This window comes from Acanthamoeba castellanii (genome assembly GCF_000313135.1).
Source record: "Acanthamoeba castellanii str. Neff unplaced genomic scaffold scf7180000084622, whole genome shotgun sequence".
In the NCBI taxonomy this organism is placed as follows: Eukaryota; Discosea; order Longamoebia; family Acanthamoebidae; genus Acanthamoeba; species Acanthamoeba castellanii.
In genome coordinates, this window is record NW_004457643.1 from 1 (window position 1) to 16141 (window position 16141).

The 16141-nt window shown below is 62.6% G+C and overlaps 7 protein-coding genes across 7 annotated transcripts in view; 2 read left to right on the top strand and 5 right to left on the bottom strand.

The window, feature by feature from the left end:
- Positions 1 to 75: 75 nt before the first annotated feature.
- ACA1_359690 (TBC domain containing protein) lies at positions 76 to 5040 on the bottom strand (the record flags this gene model as incomplete). The annotated part of the gene is made up of 16 exons (XM_004352387.1): positions 76 to 184; positions 405 to 444; positions 715 to 826; positions 953 to 1075; positions 1257 to 1372; positions 1488 to 1607; positions 1754 to 2093; positions 2313 to 2460; positions 2586 to 2664; positions 2972 to 3506; positions 3638 to 3799; positions 3916 to 3965; positions 4159 to 4270; positions 4438 to 4544; positions 4721 to 4827; positions 4901 to 5040. Coding segments are annotated over 16 exons (2400 nt in total), but the record flags the coding sequence as incomplete, so codon positions are not given.
- Positions 5041 to 5179: 139 nt separating this feature from the next.
- ACA1_359700 (ERp19 domain containing protein) lies at positions 5180 to 5757 on the bottom strand (the record flags this gene model as incomplete). The annotated part of the gene is made up of 2 exons (XM_004352388.1): positions 5180 to 5468; positions 5540 to 5757. The coding sequence occupies 2 exons, from the start codon at positions 5755 to 5757 to the stop codon at positions 5180 to 5182; spliced, it is 507 nt and encodes a 168-aa protein (XP_004352441.1).
- Positions 5758 to 6023: 266 nt separating this feature from the next.
- ACA1_359710 (transcriptional repressor TUP1, putative) lies at positions 6024 to 8909 on the bottom strand (the record flags this gene model as incomplete). Its single annotated transcript, XM_004352390.1, has 11 exons — positions 6024 to 6248; positions 6354 to 6566; positions 6717 to 6806; positions 6907 to 7165; positions 7243 to 7479; positions 7618 to 7735; positions 7902 to 8015; positions 8142 to 8336; positions 8408 to 8544; positions 8610 to 8691; positions 8768 to 8909. The coding sequence occupies 11 exons, from the start codon at positions 8907 to 8909 to the stop codon at positions 6024 to 6026; spliced, it is 1812 nt and encodes a 603-aa protein (XP_004352442.1).
- Positions 8910 to 9684: 775 nt separating this feature from the next.
- Positions 9685 to 10059, top strand: ACA1_359720 (uncharacterized protein; the record flags this gene model as incomplete). Its single annotated transcript, XM_004367727.1, has 3 exons — positions 9685 to 9774; positions 9830 to 9901; positions 9997 to 10059. The coding sequence occupies 3 exons, from the start codon at positions 9685 to 9687 to the stop codon at positions 10057 to 10059; spliced, it is 225 nt and encodes a 74-aa protein (XP_004367784.1).
- Positions 10060 to 10592: 533 nt separating this feature from the next.
- Positions 10593 to 14375, top strand: ACA1_359730 (myblike DNA-binding domain, SHAQKYF class subfamily protein; the record flags this gene model as incomplete). Its single annotated transcript, XM_004352394.1, is given in 12 exon segments — positions 10593 to 11027; positions 11204 to 11269; positions 11437 to 11556; positions 11575 to 11665; positions 11838 to 12016; positions 12097 to 12219; positions 12355 to 12425; positions 12553 to 12716; positions 12820 to 13364; positions 13467 to 13931; positions 14030 to 14094; positions 14234 to 14375. The coding sequence occupies 12 exon segments, from the start codon at positions 10593 to 10595 to the stop codon at positions 14373 to 14375; spliced, it is 2466 nt and encodes an 821-aa protein (XP_004352446.1).
- Positions 14376 to 14761: 386 nt separating this feature from the next.
- On the bottom strand, positions 14762 to 15715 carry ACA1_359740 (uncharacterized protein; the record flags this gene model as incomplete). Its single annotated transcript, XM_004352396.1, has 4 exons — positions 14762 to 14842; positions 14925 to 15055; positions 15163 to 15256; positions 15359 to 15715. The coding sequence occupies 4 exons, from the start codon at positions 15713 to 15715 to the stop codon at positions 14762 to 14764; spliced, it is 663 nt and encodes a 220-aa protein (XP_004352448.1).
- Positions 15716 to 15791: 76 nt separating this feature from the next.
- ACA1_359750 (succinyl coenzyme A synthetase alpha subunit) overlaps positions 15792 to 16141 on the bottom strand; it is a gene marked incomplete at both ends in the record, with an annotated part of 1446 nt that continues 1096 nt past the window's right edge. The window contains one exon of the mRNA XM_004352398.1: positions 15792 to 15949. Within this exon, the coding sequence (XP_004352450.1) occupies positions 15792 to 15949 (158 nt within the window). The remainder of the gene's footprint in view (positions 15950 to 16141) is intronic.

Genomic DNA, 16141 nt, shown 5'->3' on the forward strand with positions numbered 1-16141 from the left:
GGGAGGGGAGGGAGGGAGGATGAAAGAAGCGGGAGGGGGGGCGGGGGGATTTGGGGTGGGCAGGTGGGACGGCACCGACTCGGGGAGGGCGCCGATGAAGAGGCAAAGGAGCCACGGGAGGGAGACCAGGCTCAGCGGTATCCGCACCCGCTCCAGGTGCTCCACCACTTCCGGCATGTAGATCCTTTTATATATATATATATAGAAATATATATATATATATACGCACGCCCCCAAGCACACGCACACGATACGCAACACACGACACGCACACGACCAACGACACGACCAAGGTCAAACGAGAGAGGTGAGAAGGGTGGGTGGGGGTCCGCCCAGACCATCAACGCGGCGGCGGCGGGAGGAGGATGGGAGGAGGATGGGAGGAGGAGGAGGGGATCATGTACTTGGTGAGCTCCTCCAGAATTTGCTGGTCCACCAGACTCCCTGCGCACGCCAACCGGCACCGCAACCAACCAACCAACCAACCAACCAACCAACCAACCAACCAACAACCAACAACCAACCACAAACCGGTCCGTTGGCGTTGACCAACGGAGAGAGCAGCAGTGGGTGGGTGGGTGGCGGCGATGGCTGGCGGCGGATGGCGATGGTGCGCGGTGCTTGGGCGTGGTGGTGTGGTGTGGTGTGGTGGTGGTGGTGGTGGTGGTGGTGGTGTGGTGGTGGGGGGGTCTATGTGTGAGTGGGTGCACGCACCGACCATTTCGGTGTGGTAGTACTGGGGCACGATCTGCTCGGCGATGGTGGCGAGGAGGTAGAAGGCGTCCTCCTCCTCCATGTGGAGCAGCAGCTGGGCCGCCACGATGTTCTTTGATTTCAGAGAAAGAAACCCCCCCACCGCTCAGATCGGTTAGCCTTGGGAAGGGGGGGGAGCACTGGTGGCGGCTGGTGGCGGCTGGTGGAGGAGGCTGGAGGAGGGGGGGGGTGCGTGTACCATGCCCTGGCAGTACCCGATGTGTGGGTTGTGCCACGAGTAGGCCGTGAGCACCCTCCGCAGCGCCTCGATCCCCTCGGCCCGCCGGAAGAACGGATGCTCCGGCAGACTGCGGTGCAGATCCTGCGCCCGCCCGCCCGCCCGCCCCGCCCCACAACCCACATACCCACACACGCGACGAGCGCGACATTGCGATGCTTAGACAACACGCGCACGCCAACACACACCACGGCACACCTCCGGCGAAGAGTTTTTTTTTAAAAAAAACACTAAACAAATAGAAAAAAGAAGAAATAGTGGATACCCGCTCGATCTCTTCGGTGGCGTTGGACTCCACGCCGGCGTTGTCGGCCAGCAGCCGCTCGTAGAGGTGGGGCTCCGCCAGCTGGTAGTACACCGACCCCGAACACAGCCGCCACACTTTGTCGCCCGCACCACCCACCCACCCAATCAGCCGACACGCACCACCGCACGCACACCCCTTTAAATGGGGGGTGGGGAGGGGGGGGTTGTGTCGAGGTCGCAGCGTGCGTACGTTGGGCGCGCATGGAGTTGGGGATGCCGAGGCGGACCAGGTGCTTGAGTTCGGGGGTGATCATCATGCAGGCCCCGCTCCCGTACAGCTCGAAGTAGGCTCGCCACTGTTCCTCCAGCTCTGCGCCGCCTCCACGCACCACGCGCCACCGCGGAGCACCACGCGCCGCCACGCACCGCCGCATGTGGTGGGTAGGTGGTTAGCGCCGCCTGGCAACCCTTGGCGGGGCGGCAGGTAGGCAGGCATGCAGGCAGGCAGGTAGGTACCGGACTCCTGGTGGTGGCGGTCGGCAAGAGCGTGGAGGGAGCGCTTGAGCTGGCCCTGGCCCCGCAGCACCTCCGGCTCGTCGTCCGTGTGCTCCGCCTCCCTCTCCTCGTGGGCTTCGACGCCCTCGCGCTGCCGCGTGTCCTCCGTGGGGGCGAGCTCCGAGGAGAGGCCGGCCAGCAGCGACGACGCAGTCGTCACCGATGTCACCGGCGGCGGCGTCGACGACGACGACGAGGAGGAGGCGGTACCGATGGGGAGCCCCATAAGCGTTTTCCAGCGCGTGACGATGCCCCCCATCACCTCGGCGGCGCGCGGCGTACCCACGAAGGAGAACACGTACTGCAGCACACCCACCACCAGCCACCAGCCACCAGCCACCACCACGCAAACAACCACCCAACACACCACCAGCCACCAGCCACGCAGGAGCGGCGGAAAGGCGAAAAGATGGGGTGAGCTCATCACGTCCGGGTCTTTCCTGGTGCGCCGCCGCCCATGGACGAGGATGGGCGAATGGAGGCGGAGGCGGAGGCGGAGGAGTGGGAGGGGGAGGGCAACCTGCCGAGGGGTGGAGGGGAGGGCGAGGCGCTCCCAGAGCTTGTCGTGTGCGATGACGCTGATGGCCGACTTGTAGGGGTTGTCCTTGGCGATCCCGTCGATGCTCGCCCACGGCAGCGTCAGCCGCACCTCGCTCCCCTTCGTAGACCTGCCACCGATGGCGAGTGCACAACGATCAGCCCCACCCCCACCGCGGCTCTCTCTCTCTCTCTCTCTCTCTCTCTCTCTCTCTGCTATGCTATGCTATGCGCCTGCTGCGGGTACCGTACGTACCGGAAGTAGAGGAAGGAGCGGGAGACGTAGCACTGGCCCTTCAGGTAGGTCCCGTCCCACAAAAGGCTGCACCCATGCTCTGTATACAGAGATACAGATAAAAATTAATATATATATATATATATATAGCCGCACTCAGCGTAAGGCCTCTCGCGCCGTAACCCGCGGCGGTGGCTGGCGGCTGGCGGCGGCGGCGGTGGCTGGCGGCGGCGGCGGTGGCGGTGGCTGATGGTGGCGGCGGCTGATGGTGGTCGTTGTCGTGGTGGTGGCTGGTGGTGGCTGGTGGCTGGCGGCGGCGGCGGTGGCCGGTGGTGGTGGTGGCTGGCGGTGGGAGAAGCGGCATTGGGGAGGAGGGAGGGAGGGAGGAGGAGGGGAGGCTCACACACCTTCGATGGGGGCCTCGTGGGCGGGGAAGCGGAAGAGGGAGAGGATGCCCTGCGCGTTTCTCCGCCGCGTGAGCTCTCCCTTGCTCGCCAGGCTGCGCCGAGCAAAGGGCGGAGAGAAGAGAGGCGGAGACCCGGGCGACTTGCCCGGATCGGGGTTATCGAGCAGCAGCTGCAGCAGGTCCCCGCTGCGCCCCATGGGCTGCTGCGCGCCGCCACCGCCGCCTGGCGAAGGAGAGGCGCCCGTGGAGGCGGCGGGCGAGGAGGAGCCGCTGCTGGTGCTGGTGGTGGCGGTGGCGGTGCTGGTGGTCGTGGTGGTGGCGATGGCGGCGGGCGTCGTGGACGAGGAAGCGGAAGAGGAGGGCGTGTCGGGAGGGAAGACGAAGGGTACGAAAATGTCGGGGGCGGGCTGGGCCTGCGGGGAGCTGAAGGCGGTAGCGCTCGACGACGAGGACAGCAGCCGGTCGAGGGCGCTGCTCCACAGGTGCTCCAGCAGGGTCATCACCTCCTCCCGGTTGAACAGCGTCGAGAAGAAGTACTGGCAGTGCAACACGCACACGATACGCACAGGACACGCACACGACACACACACGACAGACGCACAACGGTGAGATTCGAAGCCGGCGGTCCGGCCCCGATTAGGGGGGGAGGGAGGGGAGTGAGGATTACCTCCTCGCCTTGCTTGGTGTGGATGGAGAGGGAGGAGTCGAGGACCCCAAAATGGGAGGTGCCCTTGGTGATCTTGACCACGTCCCGGAACGCGATCACGAACTTTTGCCGCATGAGACGCGAGTCGAAGCAGATGTAGTTGGCCGACACCCACATCGTGCCCTGCACGCACGCACGCACGCACGCACGTCCGCCGCCCGTGCACATCGGACACCGCAACAACCGTTGGACACGCTGCATTCGCGAGAGGCGCGAAGGAGGGAAGGGTCGGCGCGTACTGTGCGATGGGTGCCCACGAACCCCTCCTGCCAGAGCGAGCAGAAATAGGCTGGATATGTGTGGCGCACACAAGATAGATAGATCGATTAGATAGATCGATTAGATAGATATCGGTGCGCACGCGGGACGGAGGGAAGAAGGTCAGAGATACGCCGGAAACAGAGGTGGGTCTGTGCGCCGCGAGAGCGACAGAACGTGCCCGTCGGGGGGAGTGAGAGGAGGAAGGGAGGGAAGGGGCGCACTGGCGACGAGCTCCTCCTGGGCGAGCCCAAATTTTTTCTGGTAGTGGCGGCTGTCGCTCTGGCGCTTGAGTTCTTCCTCGCCAACTTCGTTGCAGCGCGCCGTGAACTTGTCCTGTTGTTGTTGTTGTTGTTGTTGTTGTTGTTGTTGTTGTTGTTGTTGTTGTTGTTGTTGTTGTTCAGCAGCAGCAGCAACAACAAGAACAAGAACAACGGGGTGGCGTGTGGCCCGCGAAAAAAGAGCGCGCGCCAATGGCGGAGGCAGGGCTGGGTGGCACGCACGAGAATGTAGCGCAGCTTGTCGGCGTGGCCCATCTCAAGGCCCACGAGGCGGGGCAGCAGCATGACCTTGATCCATTCCCAGTCCCGCTCTATCTCGTCCCACTCGTCTGATCAGACACCAAAGTGAGACACCACGCGGAACGCACTGCGGATGAGCACACGCCGCCCAGAAAAGGCGCGAAGAAGAAGAAGAAGAAGAACAGAAAACGGGAGGGAAAGCCACCCACGAACATGCTCGGGGGGGGGGGCTGCTGAATAGAACCGAGGCGGGGGAGGGGCGTACCGGCAAGGGCGAGGGCGTGGTGTTCGTCGTCCCGTAGCACGATGCGGTAGCGCAAGGGTTCGGATACTGCCGCACCCGCCAGCCCGTCTCGAGCTGCATTTCCCACCCTGCCAGCCACGCCGCGTGAGGCTACCCACTCGGCCCCCGTGGGGGGGGTGGTGGTGGTTTGGGGGGGGATACCTGCGAAAGAGGCTGGCGACGGTGCCAATGATGGCCTTGCTCGAGGTCTTGTTTTCGAGGAGGCTGAAGTACTCGTTTTCCTCCACCACAACCCACAGGGCGGAGAAGGCCACGGAGGTGGGCCGAGGCAAGATCCACATGCGTGTCAAGCGGTGGCCTCACAACGCCAGGAATGAGGAAGCACTGCTCTTCTTTTTGCTGCTCTCTCTATTTTCTATTTTATCAATTCTTGTGGCCAAGAGAAAGGGGAAGAAAAGAGGGGCAAAAAAAGGCCTCCTCCTACAGCTCCTTGTTGAGCGGGCTGCCGACCGCGGCGAGGGCGCGCGACATGGCGGCCAGGATCTGGTCGGGAGTGAAGTAGTAGTACTTGTAGGCCGCGTTGCCAGCTTCGTTATAGACGCCGGTGAGCTGACCGTCGGGGGTGAGGAAGAACAGGCGAGGAATGTAGCCTCCATCGACATTGTAGGTGGCGTCGGCGTGCGGCTCTTCTTCGTCCTCTGCATTGACCATGACAAACTTCTTGCTTTCCTCCGCAATCTCCTTGGAGGCCGCAAAATCCTGCTTCAGCCTGGCATGTGAATGTGGGAAGGTGAGTGGACATCTTTGGGACCGGCAGGGCAGCACGCAGGAGGGCTTCACCTCTTGCAAGCGCCACACCAGCTCTTGTGGAGGAGCAGGAAGACGGGCTTGTTGAGCTGCTTGGCCTGCTCGAGGGCGTCACGGTAGGAGACCCACGCGATGCTGTCTCCAAATCCATGGGACAGGTCGCCGGCAGCGTGCGTGGACCACGCGAGACAAGCCAGCAGGCCCACGCACACAAGCACGCAGAAGAGAGGAGTGGATTTGAAGAGGGCCATTGACGTAGCAGCAACAGCAACAACTTGTTGTGGCGGTTCCAACTGGGCAGAAAATAAATAATTTTACGGCTGCACCTTTCTCTTTTTTGCCCCCCCCCATTCACTCGGCCGAGTGTAGGTGACACGGTGTGGTATGTGCACGGTGGGGGGGGTTGTAATCGCGAAGAGGACAAAGACAAAAAGAAGGGGGGGCAGCGGAAGCCACGGCGGTGGGAACCAGAGTTGAAGCCTCGCCCTAGGGGAGGAGGACCACCCCAGCAGATGATCTAGATGGCGTTGAAGGACCAAAGTCGCGCACGGCAGTCGCCACTGCCGGTGGCGAAGGCCTTGCCGCTCGGGCTGACGGCAACGCTGATGACCGAGTTCTTGTGCCCCTGCAGCATGAGGTGCGTGGCGGCCGAGCGAGGGTCCCAAAACTGGACGGAGCGGTCCTTCGATCCCGAGATCAGCCAGTTTCCGTCCGGCGAGAAGGCCACCGAGAGCACAAAGTCCTGTTCCGCGCGCGCGCCAACCGGAACCCCGCCGTGGTTAGTGGCCACCCGGGTGTGCACAAGCTGGCTCAGCTCTGTACAGAGTGTGCTGGAACGGGTTTTTACCTTGTGGCCATTGAAGGTGGATCGGCACCGCGACCTTGCGCGCGGGTTACAAATGTCCCACAGCTTGAGGGTCTTGTCCAGCGAGCCAGAGGCGAGCGACTTGGCGTCTGGAGAGAAGGCAACCGAGTACACGGAGTCGAGGTGGCCCTCGTAGCGCTCGAGGAAGTAGCCTGTCTCCGCGTCCCACAGCCTGACAATTCGATCGAGGGATCCCTGCACAGTGGGTGGTGGCGGTGGCGGTGGCGGCGGCGGCGGCGGCGGCGGCGGTGGTGTTTGTTGGGACGGACGGACGGGGGAACATCAGATGCGTGGTGGAGAGAAAACGACGCGGGTGAATCACAAATCGCGGCGGAGCAATCGTACCGCAGCGACGAGTCGGCCATCGGGACTGATAGCGACAGACGTGACGCCGTCCTTGGGTCCCACATCATCATTGCCCAGGGTGAACAGACACTACCCGCGCGGGGGGGAGGGACCCAACCAACCGTCAGCAGGGGTTGAAGCGTGGAGCGGGTGGTGGGTGGGGAAGTGCAAGTGGTAGTAGTAGCAGTACCTTGCCCGATTCCATGCTCCACACCTTGGCCTTTTTGTCGCCGCTGCCCGAGACGATGAAGCGGCCATCGCTCGAGAAGTCGAGCGAATAGATGTCCAATTCGTGGCCGACGAAGGTGTACTTGATGGTCTTCTTTTCGATGTCCCACACCTTGACCGTTTTGTCTTCGGCGCCTGCCGCCAAGTATTTGCCGTCGGGGCTGAAGCACACCGACCTGATGTAGAGGTCCCCGTCCTTGGCGTTCTCGTCGGTGAACGTGCTGCAGAGAGGAGGGCTGTAAGCCACACGACACACACAGCCTGGGAAGGCGACAGCACCGCGAGCGGTGGAACATACCTCACTTTGACGCCCGTCTCAACATCGTAGATTTGCGCGCTCCTGTTGCACCCCGTGGCCATATAGTTGCCATCGTGGTTGAATCGCACGCAGCAGACAACGCTCGAGTGTTCTTCGGTGTGCTTCAGGTCGATGGCGATGGTCTTGGGGACGCTCGGGTTGTATCCCACAATCCAGTCATCTTTTCGGATGCAATTTTGTTCGTCCATGACCTTCTTGGCTATGTCGGTGGAAGACCTGGGCGCACAGTGCCAGTGGACCAGGTTCCCGTTAGGCTGTCGTCCCATTGGACACTCTCCGCAAACAAACAAACAAACAAACAAACCAGAAAGCAAAACGCCACCAGAGCTAGACGAGGAGGAGATGGAGGCGTACTCTGGCCGGTCTTCGCCACGGCCGCCCTTTTCCATCGTGGGCGAGACGGAGTGCGCTCTCTCGTTGGGTGGTGTGCGGCTGTGGCTGGACTCCCTCTTGCTGGAACTCTCCTTGTCTCCTGGAGGACCACACAGCAGCAGCAGCAGCAGCAGCACGCCAGAAGTGAGTGTGCGTGTGTATGTGCGTACTGGTGTGGGCCAGCACAGCGGCGCCAGTGTGTGTGATGTGTGTGGTGTGTGTGTTGGTGTGTGGTGTGTGTGTGTTGGTGTGCGGGGTGAGCTCACCGTTTTCCGGGAGATCCCTGATGGGGGCGATCGGCAGCGCGTCTGTGTCCTTTTTCTCCGTCTTCACTCGCGTGGGCATGTCTCCAATCGGACTGAGCTTAGGTGGAATATTCCCTATCACGCAGTTGGCAAGGCCCACGCAATAAAGGAGCTGAGTCCGAGTGTCATGCAAGCACCACTGGCAAAGCAAGGAAATGCAACGCCGTGCGGGTGCGTGTGTGCGTGTGCGCGCGCGCCTACCTCCCGTCACCGGCGGTGCCTCACTGTAAAACGGCTCTGGACGCGGCCTCTTGGCTGGTGGAATGGCAGTGGTGGGAGAGGGAGTAGTGGAAGTGGATGAAAACGCGCGCTTGTTGACGTTATCAATTGGGCTGAGGCCGTAGGGCGGGAACATGGAGCCGCTCGGCAGTCCGCCAAAGTTCGGTGCGATGGGATCTAGATTGGTGTGCCAAGATTGGATCCCAATAAGATGCGAGGAAAATGAAGGCGGGGAGCGAGCAACATACTGGTCTCCACTCTAACGGGAGGAGGCGGGGTTCCGAAGGTTCCATTCGTTGCCGAAGGGTTGTGAGTGCTTGCTGCTGCGGTGCCGCTTGCCAACGCCTCTGATTGCCGCCTCCACCTCAACACCTCTTCCTCCAATCTGTGAATGTCGGTTTTGATGAATGAGAAATCTTTTTGTGCCGATTGCCGGTGAGCCTAACGTACGTTTGCTTGACCTTGGTATGATTTCTCTCGAGATCGTAGAGTGTCTGTTGCAGATTACCGAGCTCCCCCAGTTGCGCTTGCACTGCAAATTTAGAGAGTGTCATGATGATCACAGTTTGCCAATTTGTGGGGGGGGGCGGAATCGATGTATCAAGTACATTTTCTTTCGTAGTCGTCTCTCTGCATTTTGAAGAGGTTTGCATCGTGTGCAATGGTCTCAAACTCGGCCTTGAGACTTTCCAGCAGCTCGGTCACCCTCCCGCTGAGGAGCGACGTGCGATGGCCACCAGGCGTGTACATTATGCAGCTCTAGCAATGGGTTCTTTCAATGGGGTGGGGGCTGTTCACGGCAGAGGGCGAAATTGATCTTGATTTCGGCGGGTGTGCGTCGCCAGCCTCGTGGCGTGTGTGCGGGTTGTGGGAACGAGCGGTTTGTGTCTTCGGCGGTGCTCCTGGCTTCGCGCGGGGATTTGAAAAGGAAGGAGCGGAGCAGAAAGTCAACGCGTCAAAATTAGGCCTGTGCACCGGAACCTCTCACCAACCGCAACCGAGCCTTGGGACCACCCACGTGCCGCGCCGTTTCAGCCCCTACGCCCTACTTCCTCAACAGCAGCGCCGGCAAGCCTCTCTGTGCCTCTACGCGCGCGCGCTGCTCCCACATTCGGCCAAGAGCAGAGAGCAGAGCAGAGAGCAGAGCATGGACGCCTTGCAGAGACCTTCTTGCGACCGACTGGTGAGCACTTGCCTTCCTGACCTGGGTACAGGGAATCTGACCGCGGTGCTGGCAATTGCAGGGGTGGCAATCGCTCGCCCAAGAGCTCATCCAGGAGCCTCTACTCGCAACCCCCGAAGAACGGTGCGCCTCACCCTTTGGCTCCACGTCCTGAAGTAGAAGGCTTCCTGACAGAAAGGACGACCCTTTAGGCCAGGCTACGCTGCTCTCGTGGATAGCGGGGTCTTAGCCCTGGATCGCAGTATGCTCGATTCGCTGCGTTTCGTGGTCTACTGGCCGTGTGAGCTCTACTCGCTGCCCTTCACCACTCCACTCGAGCACCCCCCTGGCGGGACAGCAGGAATGCTGATGCATTCGCTCTTGGCCCTCGATGCTGCCCAGGACGAGCTGCGGGCGTGCACCGGCCGTCGTGCCTCAGACGCCCCGCCCCAGGTACAAGCCCCTCAGCCTCCAAGTCCCTTGTGCTGTCGTCTCTATTGACAAAAAGGGACAGGATGCCGCTATCGCGATTAGGGCTCTTTCCGCCGAAGTTACCGTCATCCAGGAGGCGGCCGACAGGGTACGTCGACAAGCCCCTTGCGCCAAGGTCCCTCTTCGCTTCTTCTTTAGACAAGACGCTCAACCACCCAGCGCGCGCATTGGGGGGGGGGGCAGTGGAGCGACATGGCGGAGAAGATGGTGGAGAGGCTGACGACAAGCCGCCATCCCACGACGTAAAGTAGCGAACCATAACGGCAGTGGGGCAACGGCGGCTGCATCAGCCTGCACAGAGGGGCAGTTTCCGTTGGAATCGCTCCGTGATGACGCAACGCCAAGCGCGGCGCCAATGAGGGTGACCGTGCTGCGGCAATTCTGTCTTGTCTCTTCTTTTTCCTTCTCAACCGACTTCTCAAGTGCCCGTTGCGTGTCCCGTCCCTGGTTGAATCGAAGACGCCCACCCCTTTCCCTTGCCTCGATTTTCTTCTTCATTCATCTTTCATCTTCATCATCTTCCAATAATCAACGAAGCGCGGGCCACCATGTTCACCCCGCAAAACTCTTCGACTGCATCGGCGCTGAGTCATCGGCACTCATTCGGTGGCGGTGAGCAAATCGGATGGCCGCCGTCGAATCACCATGCGATGCATCACCACCATCAGACCGCGGGTGGCGGCAGCGTTAAAATGGAATTGCCACACCAGCAGCACCAGCAGATGAATCACCATCCACAGCAATCGCATCATCCTCAGCAGCACGCGCATCTCGATGCCATGGGGACAACCGGCCACCTTCAGCACCACCACCACCAGCAGACCCCCTTCAACGGCCTGGTGCACCACCAGCCGGCAGCGGCAGCCCACCACGCCTACCCCCACGGACGCGCCTCGGCCCCGGCCCTCCCCGTGTACCAACAGCACCAGCACCACCAGCAGCTCCAGCAGCAGCAGCAGCAGCAGGGAGCGCCCCTGAGTGGTGGGCTGGGAGGCATCTCGCCGGCCCACAGCGGCGGAGTGGTGGTGGGGACCGTTGCACAGCACGCTCCTCTTTCCGCCGCCGGAGGTGATGCCGGGGGCGGCGACGCGAGGAGGTCCACCCTGCCCCACGCCGACCTCGAGCTGGAGCTGCAGATTAGGCACAACATGCTCATCGAGCAGCAGCACCGCATCGCGCAGCTCGAAGAAGAGCTCAGCCGCTCCCGCGCCGAGGTTTGTGCACCCCCCCCCCCGTTGTCCCTTTTCTCTCTTTTCCGCTCGCGCTCTTTCGTTCATCATTTCCCGCTTTTCCTTTTTTTTCATTTTCATTTGATCAAATTAAAAAACAATTACCCACTCGTTTTGTCGTTTCCCTCTGTTTTTTTCCTGACCCAACGCTCCCCCGCCAGATCGAGCGACTCAACGGCAAAGTGCGGCTGTACGAGCAGGAAAAGGCCAAGGGAGCCCAGAAAAAGGTACTACTCCCGGCCGCCTCTCTGCCGCCTTGCCTTGCCTTGCCATCGCCTTGGCATCGCCTTCGTTGGTGAGCTGACGCGTGCCATTCCGTCTCCTCCTCCCACACGCGTTCGTTGGGTGTGGTGTGGTGTGTTGTGTGCTGCGTGTCGTGTTGTGCGCACAACAGGCACAGAGCAGGTATTGGACCCCGGAGGAGCATCAGCGATTCCTGGAGGGCGTGGAAAAGTACGGCCCCAAGGACGTCAAGTCGATCGCGCTGCACGTGGGCACGCGGAATGCCACGCAGGTGCGCACCCACGCGCAGAAGTACTACCTCCGCATCGACCGAGAGAAGAAGCGCAAGGAGGAGAAGGAGTCCTCCAAGGACAAGGACGGCGGATCGTCCAAGGGCGACGGTACCTCCTCCCCGCCCCGCCTCGCCCCACCCCACCCCACCCACCACGCCCTCTTCTCCCCTTTCCCATTCGCCTGCTCGAGCGAACCACCAAAATGGGCCGTAGCGCACCCCCTCACCCACTTTCATTCGGCGGCGGCGTTTTTCTTTTCTTTTTTGCGCGGACGCGCCAGACGAGGACGGGTTGGACGAGGACGGAGACAAGGAAGGCGAGGCCAAAGCCAAGACCTCCAGCCCCGGCGGCGAAGGCAACCACCACCACAAGGCACACCACCACCACCACCCCCCCCCCCCGCAGAGAAAGGAGGAAGGATTTGGCGCCTCTCGGGGGCCACTACCCCGCCTGCTCCGTGTCTGACATCGCTCGCTCTCTCTCTCGCGCGCGCGCGCGCGCTCTCTCTCTCTTCGCTGCTGCTGCTGCTGCTGCTGCAGAGGCACAGCGAGCCGTCGCCGGAGCTCTACAAGGGCGCCGTGCTGGCCCTCCTCACCGACTGGGTGGAGGACGAGTACGACACCTTCGTCAACGGGGTACAGGCCTTTGACAGCGAAACCAACGTACGACCCCCCCCCTCGGCCGTGGCCCACACGGTGGCATCGGCTCAGTCGCCGTCGCCGGTCTGGAGTGGTGGTCTCACCGGTAGATCCACTTCTTCCTCCTCCTCGTCGCCTTCTGCTGTCGTGCTCGTGCAGGTGCAAAAGCGACTGCAGCTGGTGCAGGAGAAGTTCCTCCCGCACAAGACCCTCGACGAGCTACACGCCATGTACGTGCACCCCCCCCCCCACGGCACCGCCGCAGCTCACCCCGTCTTCTCCCCCTCACTCTCTTTCCTATCTCGGTCGTTCGCCCACACACACACACATCACACACACACACCTCAACAAAAACAGTAACGAGGCCATCGAGCAGCAGGCCAACGCCAAGCACCGCAGGAAGCGCATGAAGCTGGGCGACGCCCGCCTCTCTTCCGCAGACGATCTCTTCTCCAGCGACGTCATGAACTTCCACCACCACCACCACCACCACCGGGACGACCTCGACGCCTTCTCGTCCGGTACCGCCCCCTCCCACCACCAATCCCTCCTCTTCAGTTCTTCCGTGCTGCTGCTGCTGCTGCTCTGGGACTGACCAGGCGTGGGCGGCCCCACCGATGGCAGGCGGCTTCGCGGCTCCGTACAGCGGGGGCAGCGGGGAGGGGGGCAACGCCGGCACCATGCATCGCGCGCACGGGGCCGCCAACCTGCCGCCCTCGGTGGTGCAGGCCATGAACTACGGCCGGCGCTCGTCCCTGCCGGCCTTCCCCGTCAGCCACTCCCTCCTCGCACAGCAGGCCCTCCGCCACCACCCACTCCACACCTCTCACCAACATCAACACCAACACCACCAGCAACATCAACAACATCAGCACCAGCAACAACAACATCATCAGCACCAGTACCCGCAGCAGCAGCAGCAGCAGGAGCAACAGCAGCACGTCGCGCCTCAGCAGCAGCTGCAGGACCACCCACACAACACCCTCTACTCGCCGCCCTCGGCGCAGCAGCTGGCCCCGCCCTCGCTGCCGTCGAGCGACGACGGCACCTTTTCGTCGTTCTCCCAGATCACCCGGCACGCCGCCCAGCCCACGTTCGCCGCGCCCCTCTCCCCGGTGGTGCCCAACGCCATGCAGGGCCGCCGCATGAGCGCTCCCAACATCAACATGGTACGCCCCCCCTCTCTCTCTATATATATATATATATATATTATGGATGTGTATACCCACCCCCCACCCCCAACCAACCAACCAACGACCGGCGGTGTGCAGGAGGCCGAGTTCAAGCAGCAGGTGGCCCTCATGCGTCCGCGATATTCCATGCAACTCGATGGCAGCACCGCGCAGCACAGCGCCCCGCACATGGACAGCTCCTCCGTGGGCGCCCACCAGTCGTCCATGAACCACCACCTCCACCTGCACGGCGGGCACCTGCAGCAGCAGCACGACGCGTCGTCGATGCCTCCACCGGCCGGCGTGGAACGACGCACGTCGCTGCACCCCGACCAAGCCGAGTTCCACGCCCAGCAGCAGCAGCAGCAGCAACAGCAGCAGCACCGGCGAAGTGTCGACTTCCAACAGCAGCCGCAGCAGCAGCTCCACGATGACCCGGACTCAGGCATGGGGCAGGCCCACCACATGGATCCCATGGGCGGCGGCGGCGGCGGCGGTAGCCAGCAGCAGCCCGACAGCTTCGGGCACGGAGCCGGCACGCACGAGGGCGACGCACTCCTCGGGGTACGTGACCTCCGGGTGCCGCCTCTTTCCCATCCCCCCCCCCAACATGTGTACCGCGTCTCACGCCTTGCCCCCCCCCGCGCGCAATGGTGGTGCAGGGACAGTCGGCCGACGGTCTGTCTTCGTTCGGGGACGAGGGCCTGCCTCACGTGTGGTCCTCCAGGTTAGTCGCCCCCCCCCCCATTACCTCCCCTCCTCCTCCCCCTCTCTGTGCGCGTGCGTGCGTGCGTGCGTGCGTGCATGGTGCGTGGGCGGGGTTGTCATTGTTATATTGACCCCTCGGGGTGTGCGCATGTGGGCAGGATCCTCGGGATGTCGGCTGGCGAGCAGATGGCCTCGTCGGCTTCGTCGGACGACTTCAACCTGTCGTCGTCCGAACCGGACTCGGCGTCGACGGGGTCCGCCTCGAGCACGGACACGTTCGGGCTGCTCTCGGCGAGCTAAGCGGAGCCCAGGTGGCCGATCGGATTTTGGGCGGTGGTGGACCAGCGCGCCACCGCCTCCTTCTCGGCACGAGGAGGCAGGCACGCATCGTCACATCGTGTGTCGATGACGTTCGTCATACGTGGGGTGGACAGCTCGAGCGCGGTAGTACGCAACGGAGGAGGTGAAGAGAGGAGAGAGCGGATAGAGGAGAGAGCGAGAAGTGGACGCAGCGCGTGGTGCCGGCCAGCAAGAGTTGTGTGTGGCGCTATTGTGTATGCTTGTGTACAGATTATAATCTACCGGACCCGACGTTGTCCAACCCCATTACCCGCCACCACCACGCCTGACCAAGCGGCCAGCCGAGCAAGGGGGGGGTACATCGCGCAAAACATTTGGGAGGGCTTCTACTGCAGGGCGAGGGTCTGGAACTTGAGGAGGTGCACCTCGGGAGCCGCCAGCTCCACCTCGGTTTGCACCACCGCCCTCTGCGAGCGCAGGAGAAGGGTGTGAGAGAGGATCTCGTGTGTTTCCGTTTCGTGCCCACCGACGCGGGGGTGGGGTGCGTACCTGGAGCTCCTGGTAGCGGTTGATGTCGAAGTTGTGCTTGCGGTAGAGCTTCTTGAGCCTGCCCTCGGCCAGGTGCCGCCTGAGGGCCTCGTACGTGTACTCCGTACCCGTGTGGGTGAAGTACGCCATGGCTGCCCCGACCCCACACCAATAAGAATGGAGGATTTCAGAAATACAAATAGGTAGTAGAGATTGATCGCTAGTTAGAAATAAAATAAAATAAAAGGGGGGTCTTTACCGCCAATGCCCGTGGTGAAGGTAAGCATGTAGGTGACGGGCTCCATGATGTCCCACGACAGCTCCCACCACGTCAACCGCGCCACCAACCCGGCCTGGAATCGCACACGCACACGTTAGCTTGGCTACCCCCCCATACCCCCCCACGCTCCTCTGTGTGGCGTGTGCACGTGTGTGGCGTGTGGCGTGTGGCGCACCTGGAGGACGATGTAGGCGAGGCCGAGGCGGATCCAGTTGTCGGCGCGCTGGTAGGCCTTGGTCTCGAGGCCCTGGCGGGTGACCTCGAGCTCCTGGAGCTCCTGGCGGAGGGCGTCGAGCTCCTGCTGCTTGGCCTGCACGAAGCCCTTGGTGTACTCGCCCTGCACGTCGAGCAGCTTCACGAACGACGCGGCGAGGGCGTCGGGCCGCACGATCACCGTGGCGGCCAGCTCCGGCGAGTTCTCGTAGTGCAGCACGCGCCCGCTCTTGTGCAGCGACTTGAGCAGCTCACGCGCCTCCGCCTCCTCCACGTTGTACCTGGAAGCGTTGCCCAGCCCAGCCAACCACCCGTCCATCAGCCAGCCACCAGCCACCAGCCACCAGCCACCAGCATCCGCCCATCATCAACGGTGCGCGTCCCCCCCCCTCCCGCTACAAGAAAATGGGGGCTTGGGGGGGGGCGTACTGCTTGCAGAGGTCGAGGTATTCGGCGAGGGAGACGCGCACGCGGCTACCATCGCGCTCCAGGGCGTCGGTGACCTGGCGGTACTGGGCCTTGCGCAGCACGTCCTCCAGCGGCTCCTTCACCTCTGCTCGCGCGCCAACAGCAGACGTAAATCAGAATAAAAAAATAGGTGCGTGTAGTGGAGCAGAGATTTGGGGGGGGGGGGTACCGGCGATGGAGGCGTAGCGGCGGGAGGGGAGGCGGCGCACGGCGGCGCTCGGGCGGAGGAGGGCGCCCGACGCCGCGAAGCCCCTCAGCAGCGCCGAGGAGGGGGCAG